The sequence below is a fragment of the Gopherus evgoodei genome, chromosome 7 (assembly GCF_007399415.2).
Source record: "Gopherus evgoodei ecotype Sinaloan lineage chromosome 7, rGopEvg1_v1.p, whole genome shotgun sequence".
NCBI lineage: Eukaryota > Metazoa > Chordata > Testudines > Testudinidae > Gopherus > Gopherus evgoodei.
The window spans coordinates 116,632,937-116,656,174 of record NC_044328.1 but is presented as its reverse complement, the minus strand read 5'-3'; the positions used below and the strand labels follow the sequence as shown (position 1 = coordinate 116,656,174).

The 23,238-nt window shown below is 42.5% G+C and overlaps 1 protein-coding gene across 3 annotated transcripts in view; it reads right to left on the bottom strand.

Annotated features, from left to right (window-relative positions):
* Positions 1-18,998: 18,998 nt before the first annotated feature.
* CRBN (cereblon) overlaps positions 18,999-23,238 on the bottom strand; it is a 45,003-nt gene continuing 40,763 nt past the window's right edge. For all 3 annotated transcript variants that reach the window (XM_030568887.1, XM_030568886.1, XM_030568885.1), the window contains one exon: positions 18,999-22,481. In XM_030568887.1, the coding sequence (XP_030424747.1) occupies positions 22,304-22,481 (178 nt within the window). In that variant the 3' untranslated portion in view covers positions 18,999-22,303. The remainder of the gene's footprint in view (positions 22,482-23,238) is intronic.

Below are 23,238 nucleotides of genomic sequence, written 5' to 3'. Positions count from 1 at the left end.
TTAAAGCAGCCTTGTGAGGTAGTAACTTAGTGCAACAGCTTTGAAATTTCTCTTCTCAGGAGGAAACTCAGGGCGGGTTTGGTATCTTTGACTTCTACCCTTAAAGTCACACTCTCAGCAGATTGAGAAGCAAGTTGCTTTGAAAATAGTGCGATTAAATACAATCACTCTGTTTTGATTGCAACCTGCTTAGCACCTCAGATCAAAGACCCCAATTAAAATTCTTATTAAATTGGGGTGCCTACCTCAGGTGCATTGAATGCTCAATGTTTGTTTCACAGAATTTGGAAGAAATTAAATTAAAAGATGTGAAACTGTGAGATCAATTTTCATATCTGCAAATGACTACGTAACATTTTAAACTATTCTACTAAATTCTACAAAACATTAAAAGCTGCTGTTAATAGCTCTATTTTCTAATTCAGTATGAAATTTAATTATATACAATTCCACAATTAGGCAACAACGCTGTTGTAGATATGGTCAAATTTACTTTAAGTAGTGCATTCCATAATTGGCTTAATTAAGTTATATTATTCATAATTTGTATTAATTTGTAAAGTTCCGTATAACAAAGTCACATTAAAACTCATGGTTTGGGTTTGATAGGCTGTAAGACATCCCTGTTCCTTGGCCCTTTCTTTGATGGGGCTGCCAATATTAATGGTTGAATGGATTATTTATGATGGTTCTGTGAAGCCAGAGTAACTAAGCAAATTCAGGCCTGGTCTGTGCTATGCGTTTAGGGCAACATAAGCTGCCTTGTCTCAATCTAGCTGTGGCAGTGTCTTTACTTACATTTGGCTCTCACTGATGTAAGTGCCTTTCTATGCCTCTTGTAACACCACTTCTCTCAGCAGCCTAGAGCCAGTTGATCTTATTAGGTCAACACACTGTCAGTATACACACTGTTGATTATATTGACTGTTACTGGCCTACAGAAGCCATCCCACAATGTCCCACTCTGATTATACAAGCGCTCCTGGTGAGGACACACACCGCTTTCACAAGGAGCCAAGTGTGCATACACACAAGCAGTTTAATAACTGCAGGGACTGTCTGCCAGTGTAAGTTAGGTCAATATAATTTTGTAGTGTAGATGTCCTCAGATTTTACAGACCCAGTCCCTCCTGGTGTGCACACAGACTTCATTTGTTGTCCTGTGTCACTGAAAGGAACTGATAGTTCTGTTCTGATACACCATATGCCTTTTATCCTTCAAAAGAGCTCCCAACCACCAAGCAGCAGAGGAAGATTCTTTGTGGAGAAAACTGGGAGGAAGAGTTGAAAGTGCCCTTCCACTGTCTTCCCTGCAACTTTTCTGCTCTGTCCCTTCTGTTTTTTCTTGCAAAGAGTCAGTGCTGCCAGGCTTAAGCAGGGATGAGAGGAGCTATAAACAAGGCAATGATACTCTGCTTCTGTAGTCTTCTGGGGTCTAGCTAGGCAATGACTAATCATCCTGGGATGTTCAGTAATGGAATGCTTAGAAAAGGACTGATATTTAGAATATGTTACCAAGGCTAACGTGCTGAGGTAGCAACCATCATCCCAGGCAGAAGGGAGTTCTTTCAGTCAGGATCCATAGCATAGCACAAGACAGATTCAGCCTTGCTTGGTGCAGAACTCCAAGGGATACATGTCCTTCCCCCCATCCCCAAGGGACAAGAAAAGACAATATGCCACTGCCTCAGATAAGGAACCACCTGAAGTGAGCAAAATGGAGAATAATGTTAATTACGTACCTCCAAGGTAAGTTGTGAGGTTTAATGAATGTTTTTACTGTGCTTTGTGTAAATATTAATATCCCAAACGGGCCTGAATGAATCTCAGAAGGAAAGGGCAGAGCCAGCAGGCTGGGAGCAGTATTATCACTACATTGGGGCTTTTTATGCCCCCTGAGAACTCTAAAGGCTTGCTAGAGGGAGGTTAGGAAAATAACTGTAAGGACCTGAGGCCTTTTGGAGTATATAGGATGTAGGGTTTGATTTCTTTAGAAAACACACAGCACACTGAGAGCCAGGTATCATTGGTTGAGTCCAGCACTCAAGCGAGTTTGACATCGGTGCTAAGCAGAGGATGAGCAGGGCAGCTGAGGCCTGGCTTGAGTGGGAGTGTTCACAAGCACGCATGAGTGGCTTCCTGGTAGGGTTGCCAAGTTTGGTTGGTGGTATTCCTAGAGATTTCATCACATGACAATCTTTAATTAAAAATTCATCTTTAATTCCTGATGACTTCAGGACAATCCCGGAGGATTGGCAACTCTACTTCCAGGGCATTCTTGGGTTGTTCCCCCCTTTTCCTAGTCACTTTATAGCAATACTAGCAATTACATAGGATTTAACATTTAGAAGTGTTGTACAGACATTAGCTTAACATTCTGATTTGCTAAGTTGTCTGTTAACAGCCCATGCAACTCACACCTCTAAATCCTGGCATCAGCGTGACCTGCTCAACTGCAGAAGCTACCAACTGGAGCTGAAGTTTTACAGAGAAGACAACCACCAAGCCCATAAAATCAGTTTTTTCAAACCTTCGCCTTAATATTCATAATCAGAGGTCAGATCATTTTTTTAATCAAAAATGTATTGCTCAAATCGTGTCTGTGTTTCAGAGCTGTGGCATTTGGAAAAAAAGACACTTTTTTTTCTAGTTCAAACTGTTTTCCCCACTAAGTTTCAAAGTCCAATGCTAAAATAGGCATCATTGAACTAGGGGCTAGATTTCAAAGGCACAAATGCCATTTATGTGTCTTAACTGCCACTTTACGTCAATGGGAGTTAGGTGCCTTTTTTGCTTTTGAAACCTATTTGCAGAGCCTTATGTGCAAGTTATTAGGATTGTAGGATCCAGTGCTACAATTGGATATTCACAGACACCATTCCCCCACATCTGCTTAGCGCCTGACATGGATTTCATTGGTCCTTGGAACAGGCATAGCAGGCTACTTTCATGGCTCCAGTGGCAAGGGCAGCATAATAGTTTGTAAGTTATGCATATCTGCTGTGGTTGTGCCATGCTTACATGGTGACTCCATTTGGGAAATACTCCCACCACCTCAGCTAGTTGACAGGTAACTGGACCATTAAACATTTAGCTGTGAAAAACCAAACTCTTAAGAAACACTGGAAGGATATTGATAAAATAATCTATTGTCATGTATAGCATACTTACATGTGTTTATCGTTAAGCAATAAGCTGGATACATTTAAGTAGGCCTCAAAATGCCATTGCCCATGCTGTGGGTAACAGAGGACATTGGATTACAGCTGCAATAATTTGGCAATTTTCTCAAACACTCAATTCTCAGACAACATGAACAAAAAGCAAATTCTGTGAGCGAGTGTATCTAGCAATGTAATAATGGTGACTGTTAGACCTGGTGTTAAGGTTGCATTTCATGGGGGAAATGCTAAAATAGGCTTGTCTTTATGGCAAGGACTTCAAATTGACAATAACTGGCAGGATTTCCCTTGAATGTGCCACAGTAACTGTGGTGGTCATTGTTATTGCACATGCCTGCCTGCTGTTGGGGGAATGCTTAGTCTTTCCTCTTATAACAGTCCCCAGTGGTTAGCATTATGCAGAGCTTGTCCATATAATGTTGACAAGCTCAGCTTGGGTAATTTGCAGTATACACCAGTTATCCAAATTAACCTATGTGGAAGAGACTGTAGCACAGGAACTGCCAAGCAGGAATGCGCTCACGAGCCAGCTAATCTCGTACTCTTCTCTGTCAGTGCTAATTAGCTACAACAAGATAACTCCCGCTCTAGATGTCTAAATTCAACATTTAGGGACCACTAGCGTGCCTCCATACCTGCTACCGAACTCTGGTGGCGCCCAGAAGTCCCTTATACCTATGGTTCTGCCACTGGGCATATGCACTATGGCCTCAGACAGGCATCTATTGCCTAAGCCCCAACAGGATTCTTATATGAGTGTGAGCTGGTAGGAGGAGGCAACCCGTAGAGGGGCACAATTTAAAGGTGTGGGGGTGGGAGCACATGACCGCCCCATCTCTGCTGCCCACCCATCGGCCCTCCTTGCTGCTCCTCCCCCGGTGCCTTCTCACACTGTCGCCTCCCCACTTTACCCCTTCACTGCCCCCACCCAGCCCCACTCCCAGCAGTTTTTCAGCCCAATTAGGCTATGTATAACTGACAGTTGTGGCAGTTTTTTTAGCAGTTCTGGGTTGTGGCTGTGGGCTATTCTGCTGCCCTGCTGCTCGGGATTGCGACCAGGAAGGGCTTGAGCCCTGCAAGTACCAAAGCCACCTGGTGCAGCGGGGGGCACAGTGGAGCCTCTCCCCTGCCTCAGAAAAGCACTGCATGGGTGTTGGGTTGGGGGAGAGAGAGAGAGAGATGACATTTCCAGCCCAGATCTGCCCTCTATTTGCAGGCTCTGTGGCAAGGACGTCACCCCTCTGCCGGCCCGCTCGGCTTGCGTATATGTGCTTAGGCCCCCACCGGCAGCCAGCTCCCTGCCACGTCCCTCCCAGCACCTACCGCTCACAGCAATCAGCTGTTTCACAGAGTGCAGGAGAGGGTGGAACTGAGCAGAGCAGGGCGGGGTGGGTACTTTGGAGAAGGGGTATGGCGGGGGGGTTGCGCATCCCCTCCCCACCAGGGCCCAGAGGAAGCCAATGCCCATTGGCCCTGGCCTGAGGGAGCACAGAGCTGCACCATCCCCTAGGCTTCATGCCCAGAGCCATGTGAGGTGCTGAGCCTCCTGCAGGGCTGTGTGCGAGGGCTGTCCTTTTGCTTGGCTCTGCAGATGCTGAAGCCCTGGGAGCCAGGTCGCTGGTGCACAATGCCTCCTTAAGGCTTAACCCCTTCCTGGCCATGCTGCATGAGGCGGCTGGGCTATATCCATGGCTGGTAGCTGCCTTTCGGTACTATGCGGTATGGGAGAGGACGGGAGCTGCTGCCAGTTGCAGCAGGGAGGCGAGGGGAAGAGATGATCTCTGCAAAGACACGGGCCAGGGGCGACTCTGGGGCAAGGCACAAAAAAGCCTGGGACAGAATAGTTTCCCTTTTTAACGCTTTGGCCCTGGTGCTTAAGGCACTTAATTGGGATGGGGTCTCCTTCAAGTGCAATTCGCCCTTTGCCTAGTGAGAACAGATTTAACATTGGGTCGCCCACTTCGCACGTCATGCTCACACCCAGTTAATTATTTGTACAACAACAGTACCAGAAACCCACCTCAGACTAGGCCAGTGGTTTGGCACTCAATGGAGTAGTAAGAGACCTGTGTTCAGATCCCGTCTTCCATCAGGCTGAGGGCAGATTTAAACCAGGCTCACCCATTAGCTGTGCGTAAGTAACCATCAATGGTCTATTAGCAGTCACCGCATCCGTCCAGTTCCCCTTTAATCGCTGTGTCACATGACAAGCCATATGGATTTGTAATCACATTTCAAGTTAGTTCGTTAATCTCAAATAAACTGGCCCTCGTTGCACATGACTGTACCGTGGGGGCTGAGCCATCTTGAAGTGGTTAGTCCTGCTACAGTCTATATAACATTTAGGGTGCCGCAGTGCATACATTAGACTTCCATTTCCCAGTTCAAAATAGCTCTTATGCTGTAGCTCTTTGTAACAAGCGGCTGAGTGCAAACGTGCTGCGCTTTTTGCCTTATCACTAATAGGTGAAGGAGGCAGCGAAAGACATGAAGTGACACGAGCCCTGTTTTTGTATAAGTAGCATTCACTGAAATAAAAAGCCAGTTGCTTGTACCGTGCTTTATCTGTTTGCAGTGATAAACAGGCCACTCATAATAGAGTCAAAACAGTCCACTGCAAGCATCTAGTTTTATAGATGAGGGTGATCGCAGCAAAGCAAACATTTAAGTAAAATTTACAAGCTGAGTCAATCCTTTCCATCTGCCAGCAGGCAGTGAGTGCACGTCGCCTGCTGCTGGTTTCCATATATAGGTAAGGAAAGGAAGTATAAGTATTTTTATGCACTCTTTTCATGGACACTAAGCCCTTTTTTATAGCAGTCTAGCTATAACAAGCTTTTATTTGGGCAAATGTGCTATTAAGAGCTTTATCGACTGTTGGTGGCATGATACATTTGGATAAATGTACTTTACTGTCCTGTCCTGTCCGTGTCCGTGTCCGTGTGTGTGTGTGTGTGGCCGTGTCCGTGTCTGTGTGTGTGTGTGTGTGCGTGTGTGTGTGCGTGTGTGGCAGGTCTGGCTCCGTGTGTGTGTGTGTGTGTGTGTGTATGTGTGTGTTCCTCTAGCAGCTGAAGTCTGCCACATTAAAACACAAACGAGCTTGCTTCATATTTGCTTTGAGTTTAACCCACTGTGATTGAAGAAGTAAATTAGAAGGTTGAATGAGAACAAGATGGAAGAGTGAGAAAGGAATCCCGTGAGGTTTGGATCATGTCTGAGGTGCAGGCTTACTTCTGTAGTGCCTTACCAACTATATTCCTCCCCCTCCACCACCACCACTGTGCTCACCAATTCAAGCTGTTACTGTCTAGTTTAGGATTTTTTGTAGCCCATCATTGCAACAGCCAAACATTTTGCTGCAGCATTTCAGTTCACATATGTGCACAAGAGTAGGTGAATACACAGGAGTAAACACACGGGAGCATATGTGCACATGTGCGCACCTCTGCGCGCGCGCGCACACACACACACACACACACACACACACGTACCCAATAAGGCATATACATACATGTGCACACACATACAGAGTAGCCCTCTCAGGCCTCCTCCCTAGCATATACAAGTATGTGCACATCCACACACACATATACAGTATATGTTAAAAAAAAACTATTTAATAGCAACTAAAAAGCTGGTTTACTCTCTGACTGCTCAAACTGGCAGTGCCGGCACTTTTGGCAATCTGACACTGCTGCCTAGCAGCCCCTCAGGACAAACAGAGGGCCCACAGGCTAGCGCTAGGCTTGCAGAGCATTAACTGTGTCTGTGCCACAGCTGCCAACATGGCCCTGCTTGTCCTCCTATGGCGGAGGAGGAAGCACGCTTCCCACAGCCACATCTTCTGCCTGGCAGACTTAGTCATGGCCTTTGCCCAAGGGTTCCCCCAATGGTGCTAGGCTTATACGAGTTGTGATTCCAGCCCTCTGGGACGAGCTTCCTTCTTTGGCCCCCATCCTGCAGTCAGCTCTGCTAGCACGGACCACTATGCCTGTGTACAGCCCTAGATTTGCTGCACTGCATAGAGGGTCACATCAGTGAGTCTGCCTACAGGGCCAAAGCCTTGGTTTACCAGTGACCTTGAAGACCTACAGCAACAAACGCCCTGATTGCCATGTAGTTGGAGAGGATAGATGGCATGTGTGACAGAGAGAAGCACAGAGGAGTGATGGTCTCTGGTACAGGGCACTAAAAGTTTGTTTTATGCCATGCAATTTTCCCCCAAGATTAAGAACAGGGGGTTGGCACACTGTAAAATCATAATAAATCAAGCGTGTCATGGTACCTTTCAATTAAAGAGATATGTCAACAAGATGATGCAGTAGTGTTTAAAATAGTTTCTCTTAGTTATGGGTGGCATGTATAAGAATTTGGGGAGGCTAAGCGTCCCCAAAATTAAAAAGGTTGGCCATGCACATGCTGTACGTGAGTGCCCCCCCCCCCCCGCCCCCAGAGGCATGCTATACCAGCTCCCAGCCTTGGAACAGGAGTGCCAGAGACTCCCAAGAAGTGGGAGCCTCCCCCACCCCCAGCCCACCTTCCTGTGGCCCTGTCACCGCGCCCCCTCTCCCCCCCCCCCCAAGGCCCTGCTGTCACTTGCTCCTCTCCAGTCTCTCCCCTCCCCAGCATTGCTCATCCTTAAGGCAGGAAAAAAGTGAGAGGGCTTCGGGCGCAGGCCTGGAATCTGGCTGCAGGGCTTCCCGCAAGCTCTGGCCGTAGGCTCACCCCTACTCTGCCATCACCCTTCATATCCGCTGCCTCTTCTGGCCCCGGGCTTCAGCCACATGGAGGTGGGCTGTCTCCTATCTGCATACACCCAGACTCATCATCCTCCCACCCTTCCCACCATCGCACCTGGTGTCCCAGTGCCTCCTCCGGCCCTGGGCTTTGGCCACGCAGCAGTAGGCTCCATTCCCCCCGCAGCAGAACTTCAGGCTCAGGCCCCGGGATCTGGCTGTGGGGATTTGGGCTCTAGCCCCTGGCCATGCAGTGTCGGGTGCCAGCCCCAGGATCATCCTCCCCCGTCCCATTGCCCCAACTGCCACCCCCTTTGGTTGGTGCTGGTTTGTTAAGAAAAATCATCTTCAAGGTGTAATATTTTTTTAGTATCACTTAGATACTTATTGCTGTTACATAAGACTTATCTGAACTGGGTAATGCACCAAGTAATCAAGGAGACTACTGTCTCTAAGGGAAAAAAACCCTAAGAACGGGCAAGGCTAGTTACACTATGGAGACCAGTTTTAAAAATGACAAGTTAGTATTCTACATACTGGACTGGTACTGCTGCACGTAACTTGAAGGAGCATGTTTCTGAAATGTGAACTAGCTTCTATAAAAGTAATGGCATACAAGACTTCCTGCATTATGCCTTAGAGTGGAAAGAAGAAAATTGAACTATAACTAGATTTAATGCGTTCAAATTGGCCTGATTGGTTCTAGAACAGCAAAAAAGAACTAAAAATAGCAAACCAAATTTAGCCCTGTGGCAAAGAAAAAAAAATATTGTGCTTGTGACTATCAGTGGTGGAGTTTGAGCAACTGGGAATGCTAGCGAATGATGTTGTGAGTTAATTTCCAATTACTTCATCCTCCCGCCCTGCTCACCCCATGCAACTGTTTCTCGTTAACAAAGCAGAATGAACAAATCAGAGGGTGTGGAGAGAGAGAGAGAGAGAGAGAGAGAGAGGCAAATTACACATTCTAATCTGAAAACCTTTTGTTAAGCACTGATGTTTAGTTTAAAAGTAAGGAGCCTTTACTGTAATTTTATTTACGGGCCCCAAAACGGCATTAGCACAAGTTTGCCTTTGCTTGGGAACGCCTAGTACCCGTCTAGAACACCAAATGTGCCTATACTTAAAGATCTGAAAAAACTGGAAATACAGAGCGAGATAAACGCTGCCATGGGGACTCTGCTCACCCTTCCAACCTATGAGGTTCAACATTGCTACCCACATAAATGCTCCCCCTTCACCCCACCTCCCGACAGGACCGGCTTCAGGCACCAGCAAAGGAAGCAGGTACTTGGGGCAGCCGATGGAAAGGGGCGGCATGTGTGGGTCTTTGGCAATAATTTGGCGGCAGGTCCCTCAGTCCATCTCGGAGCAAAGGACTCGCTGCCAAATTGCCGCCAAAGAATTAAGCGGTGTGGCTGAGCTGCTGCTGAAGTGCTGCGGATCGGGGCTTTATCTATTTGTTTGTTTGTTTCTTTCTTTTTGCTTCATTGGTTGAGGCGGAAAAAAGCTGGAGCTGGCCCTGCCTCCCGGCTTGGCCATGCTGCGTATCCCAAAGGGCAGCAGGTTCTGACTCTGTTTGACCAGTTGGTTGAATCAAGTTGAAGAGCTTAGGGCACATCACTGTTAATGTTCTGGCTGCCACACTCACCCACTTAAATCAGGTTACCAGTTTCAGTGCCTGGCCTGATGGTGAATACTTTGGTACAGCACAAGACAGAAGTGGTTGCTCTCGCTATCACTGCTGTTCCTATTGAGTTACAATCAGGGCTGCCCAGAGGATTTCAGGGGCCTGGGGCAAAGCAATTTCAGGGGGCCCCTTCCATAAAAGAAGTTGCAATACTATAGAATAATATATCTCGTGGGGGGCCCCTGCAGGGCCTGGGGCAAATTGTCCCACTTGCCCACCCCCTCCCAGGGCAGCCGTGGTTACCATTTGCCAGTAGCTCATCACATGGCTGTAAGAATCCTCTCTCCAAGCCTTTTGTCACAGTCTCAACCATATGTAAGCTGGAAACCATTCAAAAGAGTCCATTATTTCTAGACCATCATCACATACAGCAGGTACATTTCCTGCTTGGATGTGATGGGCTGTATGAGGTAAAACTGGTACTGTTAACATTAGAATCGAGCTCGTCGAAGGGCCTTGCTGACTCCAGGAGTTGTGCTGCCTTTGGCCATGCTGCACAGTGACTTTGCAGTAGCAGGCATGGACGGGCATCTGTGAACGTTATGTTAGGAAACCTGATCATAAGCGTCAGGGTCAAACACGGTTGCGGATGGGTTAAGCAACTTGATTATCTGCGAGGCTTTTGTCTCTCCTATATGCATGTGGAATCCAGTTGCTGATAGGGTTGCCAGGTGTCTGGTTTTCCACTGGAAAGTCCTGTCGAAAAGGGAACCTGGTAGGGTCTGGTCAACAGTCAGAAATAACTGGCCTCTGCTACTGGGGCAGGAAAGAGGTATCGATTGTTCCCACCATCCTGCCACCCAGTGTGACTCTCCCAGCCCTGTCCTGCCCCACTCACCCTTCTACTCCCAGAGCACGGCTCACTCTGCCCTGCCCCGCTCACTTCTCAGGCCTAGACCCCTTCTAAATAATAGTTGATTAGAGCTAGGCATTTATACCACATGCATTACTATAGTGTTTCATTGTGCAAATCAGCTATCTTCAAACACAACTGCCAACTGTCTGCAAAATCCTTGAGGCATGAGCACAGTGGAATTAGGTGCTCTATGCAATGCAAGGGCCTGGGTTCACTAACCAGTGGTGACAAAGTAACACTTCTGCAGTTATGACATTTTTTTGTTTGTTTGTTTCCAGGCCTGTAGTTCATTTGCTTGTGTGTGTCTGGTTAAGCTACAGGGATTTAGTTAACATTTAAAGCCTAAGAGCTTGGCTAATGTTACTGATTCACATTTTTAATGGGCAAACAATGTGCTTGGTGCTGTAAGAGACAAGGAAAGAGTGAAGCTTGTGCAATAGTTATTGTGCTAGAGGGAAAAGTATACCACTGATAAATGAATGACTGGGATGCGGGCGTCAGGGCATATCAGACATGGCATATCATTAAAAAAGGAGGTTAAACAAGTTTTCAGGTTGCATAAGGAAAATAAACTCCATGTGCAAGCTGAGATGTCTCTTTCCTAATAGGTTAACCCATAATCTGACTTAGTGACAGCTAATGCATAGGAGTTGATCTGGAGGAAGACACTATAATCTATTTCACTCTCAAAAAATGAGCCTCGTTCCTCTTGTAGCCTCATTTTCTTTGCGATACTATTTCTGCACTAAGGCAGCATTGATGAAGACTAGGGCTGTTCTTCTGATGAGTTTCTGGCAGTGATATTAATTTGCTATTTAAGCATAACTCACAGCGATGAGTGTTTCTTCAAATTAACATTTTTACCCTTTTCCATTACCGAAGGAGAGAGGAGCAGCTCAGGCTAAAAATGCACAATGAGACGGCCATTATTACCTCAGCTTTCTCTTGGGCACAAATCACACACACACAGCAAAAAATACATATGTAGCCAGCTTTTATATATGCACACGCACACTCTCTCGCTCTCTCTCAGGTAAAAGTAAAGTCCCTCTGAAGTATTTCAGATAACTGGACAAACACCCTCCAGCAAGATGGTAGGCACCGTCCATGCCTTTCTTTCAAGACACATATTCCAGTCAACCAGCAACGTTTCTATTTTGGGTGGACAATCTCATCCAATCCTCTCTCCTGTGTAGTCAATGAGAAAGAAAATTTTCTGCCCATTCTGATATGCAGGGACCAAGGAAAGCTGTAGAGTCATGTAATGTCAGCATTATCTCCCCAACAAAGGCAGCTTAAAGAGATGACCATGACTGGTGAGATTATTAGCAGCAGGAGATGCACTTGAGCAAGCGTCTAACAGCATGTTTTGTATTTACACTTGGTGTGATTATGGCCATAGATTTTCTTGGCAAACCACTTAATCCTTCTGTGCCTCAGTTCCCCATCTGCAAAATGGGGGTAATACTTCCCTACCATGCAGAAGAGTTGGGAAGATAAATGCCTTTCACACCCACTGACACCATGGCAACGGGATGGCCTACCACATACCTAGAATAAGGTGTTAAAGTCATTCATTGCAGAGACTAAATTCCATTTTTAATACATCTCTACCCCGATAAAACACAACCCAATATAAGATTAATTCCAATGTAACATGGTAAAGCAGTGCTCTGGCAGATCAAAGCAAGTCCAATATAACGCGGTTTCACCTATAACGCGGTAAGATTTTTAGGCTCCTGAGGATAGCATTATATCGGGGTAGAGGTGTATAGTTTACAGGCTGGGATATAAATTCAGGACTTCATATTGCCCTCAGCCCACAGAAGATCTCCTGCCGATGGCAATGGGAAGTTAGTGCAAAGATCAAGGATAGAATACATTTGTGTGCTGAATTAACTTTAGTTACTACCGTTATGTGTGTGTTCCGTACCCTATAGTCGCAATATCAGTCATCAGAAAGAAAATCAAGTCCACTTGAGGACCACTGCTATTTCTCTTTTCCCCCATCTTCCTTTCTCTGCTCCTCTCCCTTGCTTTCTCTCTGTCACCGTTGCATCAATTTCACTGCAGCAATTCTCCTTTCCCCAGGCTATCTGCTAAAATGCTAAGCAATTGAATAGTTAGTGCTGATAAATTGTATAGGTAATTGCTTGACCACAGGTTGGTTTGTTAGTTCTTTATGAAATATATATAAGAGACCAAATAACCAGTGCCAGTCAGATTTGTTAATATGGTACAGGAAGAGGGTTCTAGATCATGCCATTCTCTGAAGAGCAGACTTGTGCAACAATGTTACATTCACCATACGCAGAAGCTGTGTGCCTCAAGTTACACATTTCAGAGGGTATTATTCATATGATTTTACAAGTTACACAGTTCTTTACACGTCACTAAAATCCAACAAATCAGTTTGTTCCAGTTACCTAATAAATTCTTGTTCTGTTCCTTCCTTATCTTTGTTTTGGATCCTAGCATTCCAGGTACTGATCTGTGAAGGGCCTTCCCTAGCTCGTACTACGACATAGAATGAATGTATCTTGATTTTGACAAGTTTCCGATGTGCCTGTGCCATGTGCTTACTTCAGCAAATGTAAGGTGTTATGGGATACTTAGCATGAGTGAACAGGATTATGATACAGACCAGTTTAGGCTATATCACCATTACAATATTTGGACTTTATGTTATTGGTGCTTAATGCAAATGTATATAGTGCAGCTAATAACATAATTGGGCTCCAGGGTTGACATTCCAATGAGAGTGGGGGTGAATTCACACATCTGTTATTGTTTCAGGCTAACTAACAGGCTAGAATTAGAAACCAATTTGTCCCTGAGTGTGGATGGCAAAAGGGGAAAGCCCCCTGGGTTCTATTCCTGACTCTGCCATTGACTCACTCTGTGACCTGCCTCAAATCATGTCACATCACTTTGCCTCAGTTCATGTAACTCACATCACATAATACCTAGCTTGCTTTCAGGAGTGTTGTAGCTTTATTGCTTTGAATATCTTGAGATTGTAGGGCATATGATGCAATAGAAGTGCAAGGTAAAGTCTTTTAAGGTTGCAACCATCTTTTGTTGTGTGTTTGTACAGGACCTGGTCCATTACTACGGCTCCTAGGTGCTACTGCAAGATAAATAATAATAATATGACTATATTGTTTGGCTTCCTAAATTGCAAATGTTCATATGAAGAAAAACATACTCCTAGATATCAAGGGTTAAATCATTACCATTTTGAATTAATAAGGTATGTTTCCAGCTACCCAGACTGCAGGCTAGTGCCTAAAGCAGCATTTTAATTTTCCCCTCTACTCTTCAAAGTCTTATCTCTATTCCTAACATAGACTTCAGCAATGAACGGACACAATTTGATTTATGAAGGGACTTATGCTGCATTTGCAATGCGATGACTTTTTTTTTTTTAAAGACAAAGACAAATCTGTTGCTCTTATATGAGAAAATGATTATTTAAACCTAATTTTATTTTATGACAAAGTTTTATTCAAACTTTATGCTCACTGACAGCAAATGGTATTACCCAGGTATTGGGAAGAATCATTTTACAACAAATACATTTCTAATGCAATTGTAGTTTAGTTTATCAGAAGGACCACACCATACAGATTCAAACTGACTGAGACTGTTCTAACATGACCCCGGTACATTACAGCTCAAGTGACACATGAATACAAAGTATCAGATGAAGGCAAGTTACAATAGGCAAGCATATGATGGCTACATTTTGTATTAATCTCACTTTTCTCCCAGCATTTGTTTTTAGTGAGATGCATACAGTTGGATTTGTTGGTCTGCTGAAGCCATTTTGCACAAGGCGGTTTTAAAATGGCTAGAGATAATGGGTCGAGAAATTTCCCTCCTGTAGTGTAACCTGAGCTAATGGGGGAAGGAGGCGATGTCAAGTACTTGCAAGGGCAGGAAGGAGAACAGTGGAACGTGGTGGTCCATTATGGCTCTTATGCCACTGACTAAGCTAGAGTAGGCCCACCCCCTTGTTCTAACTTCCACCAGAGCCAGGTGTCAAAGAATCAGAGGGCTGCAAACAACTCTCTACAACTGCCGCTCTCCTCTACATCCAAGCACAGCTGGAGAATCAAGGTCATGGTACTGATTGTTACACACAGTGAATGAAAATAAAGACACAGTTTGCAAGTTTGATATTGATTATTGCTCATGGTGTGACATGGACAGCCTCCCTCACTGCAAAGTTGTTTCTACTAGGTTTTTCTTACCTATGGCTGAGCTCCACAGCAAACAATGTAATGAATGCACACCACTCATGTTTGCCTCAGATTTTTGAGCTGTACTTTTAAATGCTATGGGTCAGACCTTTTGCTGGTATAAATTGCTGTAGCTCCATGAACTCCAGTGGAGATTTATCAATTTACAAAAGCAGCGAAGAAACCTGTGGCACCTTATAGACTAACAGACATCTGTTAGTCTATAAGGTGCCACAGGATCCTTCGCTGCTTTTACAGATGCAGACTAACACGGCTACCCCTCTGATACTTGACATCAATTTACAGCATCTCAGGGTCTGGCCTTATTTGTACAGTTAGTTCTATTCATTTACTTTTTGTATTTTATTATTGAAAGTCTATGGGACTTGGCTCTTCAATAACTTGAGCAGTTTTGGAAAATTTTACCTATTGTCTTTTGGATGAAATGTAGAACATGGCCCTCGTTTGTGGTAAGTGCAGATGCCAGGAAACTTTTCACAGAAGGGCTAATCCCTCTTTTTATGGTGGGTAACATACTTTGCCTACATCGGTATGCCCAATGGCTCATAGCTAGGTCTCTTGACTCTGGCCTGGACCTTGAGTGCTATTCCTAGTTCCTTACTGAATCATTTGATTGCCTTGTGTAAGTCACTTCTCATTTCCCCGTCCATCAGAAAGGAAATGATAAAACATGGCTAAAGTATCAAAAGCAAACAGAGGTCTACACCTGAATAAACACTACATCACCAAGTATTAAAATCTCCCATGTGCTTTCATTTCTGTAAATTATTCTTTACTTCCTAAGCTTTTGTGAAGTCCTGCTGTGCTCTGTTAGAGTGTGTTGTGCTTCACCTCATACACTGTTGTACTTCGATTTGGAGTAAGAGTAATTCCTCTATAGCTTGCACGATCAATGTTTGTGCATGGGGATCCATTTGGCTGAATGTGAAGGCAGAGCATTATCCTTATGTTACTTGCCCATCTGGTATAGACATGAAGGCTCATTAACTTCTGTGGGACTCTCACAGTCTCAGATGATAGTTTTTATGACAATACTAACCTTTTTGTTCCTATATATTACAAATGGAATTACTAATAGATGAGGAAAATGTGCACAGAGAATAAAATACAGATTGCAGCCCTTTACAGACAAGTGTTACCGTATTCAGACATAGATGAAGCTTTTCAATCAGTTTGTCCTCTAAGTCCTCTAAAAAAGTCATATAGCATGCTGCTATTCCAGACCGTTTGTAATTTCTCTATGGATTAAATAAAGCCTGTGATAATATCTTTATCCTTATCTAGTATTTTATCACTGATTTTATTCAGGTGGTTGACCTTTCTTATGAGCTTCAATAAATCAGCAAATCCAATAGAATATTGTGAAGCATGACTGGTTCTAGTCTAATAATTCTTCCCTCCCTCCCCCCCGACAAAATCCTCTTCAAATTCCAATGGGATAGTAAAGATTGTTGCTTCCACAGAATGTTAGTGCTAAAGGAGCTATCAGTGCCCTTCATTATCAGTGTGTGTAAAAGGACAAGGATTTAAAAAGTCTTGACATTTTAGGTAATTTCTTCATAACACAATAGCTCTTTGAAAGTCTGAAATTCAATTCAACATGCTCCACTACTAGCATATAACCTTAAGTACAAGTTGTACGGCCTCATTTAGTCATAATATCTTTAGACAACTCTACCTAAAATCACATACAGCTTGGGATCTGTCCTCTTCATAGGGTACAGGTTTACATTTCTTTGCAGAATCTATGAACCCATGCCCACTAGCTATGCATTTGTCACTAATCCCCAGTGGATTTGCACAATGTTGAAATACATGCGATCTCCTAAGAAAGAAGGGCAGACATCTTAAAGTTGTACTGAGTCAAGGATCTGGTAAGCCGACCAATGGCAACTTGTTTATAAGAAAATGCATACACGTTTTTTCTTGCATGTTAGATCTTGCGAGGGAGAGAAGTTAAAAATGCATATAATATGTAACACTAAATAGCTTTTCAGCCATGTGATTATAAACTGCTGAAAAATACTAAAAACTGCAAACACTTTCAGTCTACATTCAAAATATGACCTGAAAAATCTATGCAGAAACTTAAGTCATACACGAGCATTTGTGAAAACATTAACAAACAGGAACTGGGCAAGATTTACATTTCATACTTACTGGTATTTGGCAGGTTTCAGAGTGGTAGCCATGTTAGTTTGTACCAGCAAAAACAATTAGGAGTATTTGTGGCACTTTATAGACTAAAATTTATTTGGGCATAAGCTTTCGTGGGCTAAAACCCATTTCATCAGATGCATGGAGTGGAAAATATAGTAGGAAGTTATATATATCAGTACACGAAAAGATGAGAGTTGCCATACTAACCACCCTCCATTACAATTCTTGCCAGGTAACTGGGGAAAACTCTTCCCACTTTACATCAAGTCTTGGGATAAAATTTTCAAAAGTGCCTAAGTGAGGTACACTCTTAAGAGCCATTTTCAAGTGACTTAAGCCCTTAGCCCAGTGATGCCCAAACTTTTCCTGTCCCCCGCAAGCCTTCATTACTGCACTGTTGGCTCAACAGTGGAGCTTGGGCTGAAGGTGGAACTAGGGGAAGAACTGGGGAAGCTTTCTAACAAAATTAGTTTCTGGCCTGTACTTCGAACAAAAACGTCAACAGCAAAATCAAGTTACTCTATTTCGTTAGGTAACCTGGCTCAGAGGATACATCGTTACAGGTAAAAAAGCTCAGATTAGACAAAGTCCAAATGCTCCTGGTGCATGTGATAGCACACATTTGAGAGCATATCGTTGGGCTCATATCTAAGCTGAGTCTTTGCTCTTGCTCAGTTGCATTTGATGCAGAACTAAGAGCTGGAGCGATGGTGGCTTTACATCATTTTTATATTTCCCTCCATCCTGGAGCCAGTTGGTCCCTGTACTTATCTTAGACGTTCAAGATGCTTGTAACAGCTTTTAAGGCCCTACATAAGGATTTCTCAAACTTCATTGCACTGCGACAGCCCCCTCCCCAATAAAACTTACACCATGCCCCAGGAGGGGGATACTGAGCTTGCCCAAGCTCTGCTGCGCTGGGGTCGGGGGAGGGCAGCAAAGCCAAAACCCAAGGCAGGGAGCCTGTAACCTGATGCCCAAGACTGAAGCTGTTGGGTTTCGTCTTTGGCCCCGGAGGAGTTAGGCTGACGCTTCAGCTTCGGCCCTGGGCAGTGGGGCTCGGGCTTTGGCCCTATGACATCTTAGCCAGCCCTGATGACCCCATTAAACAGGGTTGTGACCCATAGTTTGAGAACTGCTGCCCTACATAATTTTGCGTCATCTTCCCTGGCCTTATCATATCCTCATTCTCCTCCTCTCTGCTAATACTGCCAGGCTTAACATACCATTTGTCTGTCTCTCCCATATATGTCTCTGATCCTTTTTCTGCACAGCTCCCTGTAGATGGCACACTTTTCCTGAGCCTATCTGCAAAGGCCATAGCTACCCTCTCCTCAAAACTCTCTTCTTCCATGATGCCTTTCAAAAACTAGCTGCCTAAGTCATCCACTTATTTATCTAAACTCTCTGTTAATGAAGGATTTACTCATTTAAATGGAGCTAAACGGTGGAATGCTAGAAGAGAGGGAAACAAAAATTGGAATTGAAGCTAGGGATTGCTTGGGTGGGTGGAAGCAATGGGCAAGGAGATCATCTTTTCAAAAGGCAAAAGGACACTCTTGGCGGGCGGGGGGGGAGACGAGCAAAGGCTAAGCCTCATGGTGAGGGGGCTAAGGCTGCTGGAAAGAGGACTGGCGCCACCCCTGAGCCTCAGGCAGGTACTGGAGGGAACCCGGGCCAAATGCTGTCCTGGAGTCATTCAGCCCAGGACTGGAATTTGAACTCTGCATTTCAGAACTGTCCCACCCAATTCAGGATGGGTGGTCATCCTAAAAGGGCTGATAGAGGAGGGGAAGGGAGTAAGGGAGGAGGGACTTTAGTGTTTCATTTACCCCCCCCTTCAAAAAAAAACCAAACAAAAATAAAACCAGTAAAACTACTGAGCCACACATGTACCATTTTGCTTATATATTGTATGACTCTCTTACACCTTTTGTCCTTCTTTGCCTTTTCAGTCTGCACGCTCTTTGAACTGGAAACAGTGTCCTCTCTATTTTGGAACACACCTAGGGCATTTTGGATGGCAACACCATCTACATAATAAATACAAAACTGAATGCTTTCTTTCATTCCCAGCCCAAGCACCACGCAAACACATGATCCTAGGCATTTGTTTTGAAATATTTTGAAAGTGTTTTATTTTTTGCAAATGTTTGCAAGCAATGAGATTTTCTGAAAACTTGTTTAAAAAGGCAGACAAAGGAACAGTTAAAGCAGAACGTGTTACCCTACCTGCAACTTTACAAAGAAGTTTTAAGAGTCAGATGAAAAACGGGTGGATGAACAAAATGTTTCATGTACAAAAATAGCATTATCATCAAATAAAATAAATGATATAGAACTCCAAAACACTTTAGAACAGAAATATCTACAAGCAACAGAAAACATTTTATTATGGTTCTGTTTATGCATCAAAATTTAACAGAAATTATTTTGAAATCTTGATATTTGTTAGTGAAATGGACTGTCATATCAATGATATGTCTTAGGGCAGGTCTTCACTACCGCCGTAATGGTGGGTAGTGATCAATCTATCAGGGGTCGATTTATCGCGTCAAGTGTAGATGGCCTGGTAAGTCGACCTAACATATGCCGACTTCAAGCTGCGTATCTTTGGTCGACCCCCCGTAGCGTAGACCTGGACTTAGTGCTACTGCAATAATGACTTTAAAAGAAGCAACTGAATGAAGCTGAAACAACTGTTGTCATGATGTTCACTGATTGTTTAGTACTTGGCTCTCAGAAGTCTGTAATCTCTTATTTGAATGATTTACTGTTAACAGCTGACAAGCCTAACATTGTAGTAGTTTTTCCCCAGAAAAAGAAACCCATTTTTCTAAACATAGAAAATTGTAACTAATGTACAGAACCTTTTACAATTCTACATCTATACTATAAAATACATACTGTACATATTAACGATCCCTACAATTGTAGTTTTTTAATGGCTAGGTGTCCCACAACAGAGTTTATCTTCTTTGCAATTAACCTGAATCACACGTTTTCAACTTAGAAAATGTCATGAACTTTGTAATGGCAAACATTACACAGAAGTTTAGGCAGAGTGAAAAACAACAACATTAAGTTACTGCTAAATTAACTTCTTAGTGATCTCACTCGATTATATTAGTTTTATATTTTTATATATGCACAATACCAAAAATATGCCTATTTCATGCTAAAATATTGTCTCACAATGTTATTTTCATCTTTTTAGTTGAGGCAATCTGATACATACCTAGCCAAAAATAAAAGCACACTATTAGGTTTGATGATAGCCGAAGACAACATCCTTTTTGAAAAATAACATTCACTGAATTGTGAGTGAACAGTGAATGACATGATTTTCAAAAGTGCGAGGCATCCACAAAGCTCAGTAATGTCAATAGGAACTTCAGGTGCTTAGTACCTTTGGGAAAAAAAATCAAACTAACTTAGGAAAAAACACCCTCAATATGATTTGAATGAGTATAGTACAGATAATTCACACTTGCTCTTTTCACACTAGTGCTTAACATTTAATTTTTTTGCAAGCTGATTCTAAAAAACAAACAAACAAACAAAATCTAGAATGCTTTAAGACAACGAATTATCTTTCACCCTCTTTGTTCAGTATTATGTTTAAGCTAATATTGCTTTTCGCAGCTCACTATAAATTAAGAATGTTGCAGAATAAAGTGAAATTTGATTTTATAGATATATATGGGATAACAAAAAACATCATAAAAGCACAGAGGTAGAAGGCTTCAAGGAATTAAACCTGAGTTACACCATCATTACTCTCTAGATACCTAACATCATAAAGTTTTTTAATATCCTTTCAGCAGATAACATCTTCTGTCATTTGAAAATCTTTTTTTGGCTGCAGTACACCACACACCATGGCATTATCAGTAAAGTCAGTTGCTTGTCTCTTAAAGATATTTGTCCTTATTCCTTTACTGGAGTAACATATTAATACTACATACAATAAACAAGCATGCTATGTGGGGATGGATGAAGCATTTCATAAATACAATCCTAAGCATCTTAGTATAATTTTTCTTTAACAATACAAGTAACCACACACACAGGATCTCTAAGATTTACTTTAAACAAATAAAGAGTGAACAGAAGAGCCTCACAAGAAAAAAAAAATCTGTCTGTATACAGGAGAAATCTGTCATCTTCAGATTCTACCATCAAAGTGCATTCTGAAAAAACAGCAAAAGCTGCACCGTTTTTGGCGTCCTCTTCTGTAGCACAGTGTCTCTAAAACAAACCTGCCTTTGATTTCTGCTTTATTTAGAAACATTACTTCTTTATCAGGAAAGAATGATGATAAATGCACAGTCTTTCACTTATGATACGCAAACATAAAAAGCAGTAAAGGTATGCTACGTTTCCCCAGTCAAAATATAGATGTGAGCAATTTCTAATGTGAAGTATTTCACAGATTACTGTGAACTTTAGGCATGTATACAAGGTAAATTAAACTTCAGAGGGAAATTGTTTAAAAAAATGTAAAACCTATTTAATTGCATTGACTGAAATTTACTAATGTATTCTGGAAACAAATGACAATATATTTTATGCACTGGAATCAACTTGTACATTTTATATTAATAATTTAGTTTTTAAATGATTGCTAATCAACCTGTCAAACATGCTAAGTATATGAAATAACTGTTAAGGACAAAACAATTAATACAGGATTCCTTCAAAAAGGAACCGTATACAGTAGTTGCTTTAGCAGCAGATATCAGTAAGTGCTTGGCTTCTACCATTTATAGCATCGCTACAAGGATGACATTAACCAATGCAACATCAATCAGTACAGAGGTTAAGACCTGACACTCTCTTTGATACTTGTTTAGGCAAACATTTGAAAAAAACAAACAGTGTGAATGTGGAGCATTTCATATAGTTAGAAACAAGGATTTCTCAGCAAAATATACTTGAAGTATACTAATAGCCAATATCCCACAAACAAAATTTGATATTTACCATCATACATAAATTGTATGAATCAAATACTGTTTAATAGTACTTTTTTTTTGCATATCTTTTACCTTAATTCAATAGCAGTAAATATCTTCTTAATTTATACAGTGGCAAGTTTAAGTAATCTGTTTCAGCATTTATCTGACATTCCTAGAATCAGATGCATTTGCTGGTCTCTCACTGTACTTCTCCTCCCAGTTGTCAAATCTTAAGACACAACCTTCAATTCTCAGTGTATTGGGAACAACAGTACCTTGTCTGTGCATCAAACCCAAAATGTAATGATGCTTGTCTTTTTCTTTGCTTTCATTTTCAAAAAACAAAACAAAAACAAAAAAAACTTATTTAAGCAAGCATCAGAAGCAGCACTGACCACGTTCAACTGAGAGACGCTGGCGGCTGCTTATTCATTCCAAAAACAGGTTACTAGATTACAGGCAAAGTAATGGTGTTCTATCGTTGCCTGAGCCATCTTCTGGAATTCTAGGCAGGAGAGCAGATCGAGTCAATCCCCAGAATCTTTGAGGAGACAGATCTTTTTTAGCAGCTGTGAACTTCCACCCCATGTGATTCCCACAAATTCTGCACTGGGCTATAGTCCATGCATACCTAAAAAAAAAGAAAAAGAAAGCGTTTGGCGGGAGTCACATCATTCACAAGAAAATTTTAATGAAACTGGAACACAGTTAAATAATTCAGTAAGAAGAAAATATCAGTTTTAGTTTGGGATTTTCAAATGGGTTTAAGGGATTCAGGCACCCAATTTTCATTGATTTTTCAATAGGACTTGGGCACCAAACTCCCTAGGTCTCTTTGAAAATCACAGCCTTCAAGATTATTACATTGTCCACAAAAAGTATAATAATAAAAGCATTTTATTTCAGTATATATTTCAGTAATATGATTCATTATTGTGTGCCAATACAGGAGTATCAAAAATGCTTATCATAATAAACTTAAGACATAAGGGATGGTTTTAAGGCTCTATTTAAAGGAGAATATTAAATCCATCAGCAACCCCAAAAAATCAAAGAATGAGGCATCTAGCCTGATGGAGCAATGGAATCTTTCTTTTCCTAGCTTCAAAAGGAAGAACACCAAAATTCTGCTGCCTCCAGAGGAGAAAAAGGACAAAAGAAACATCTCAGAGTGAGAAGTAAGGACTAACTTCAGAATAGATAACATGAGTCATCAGATGCCTTCTGTGATGAATGCATGAAAGAAAAAAGATCCTCTGAGACAGGGGTTCTCAACCTTTTTCTCTGAGGCCCCCTGTAACATGATATAAAAACTCCACGCCCACCTGTGCCACAACAACTGGTTTTCTGCATACAAAAGCCAGGGCCAGTGTTAGGGGGTAACAAGC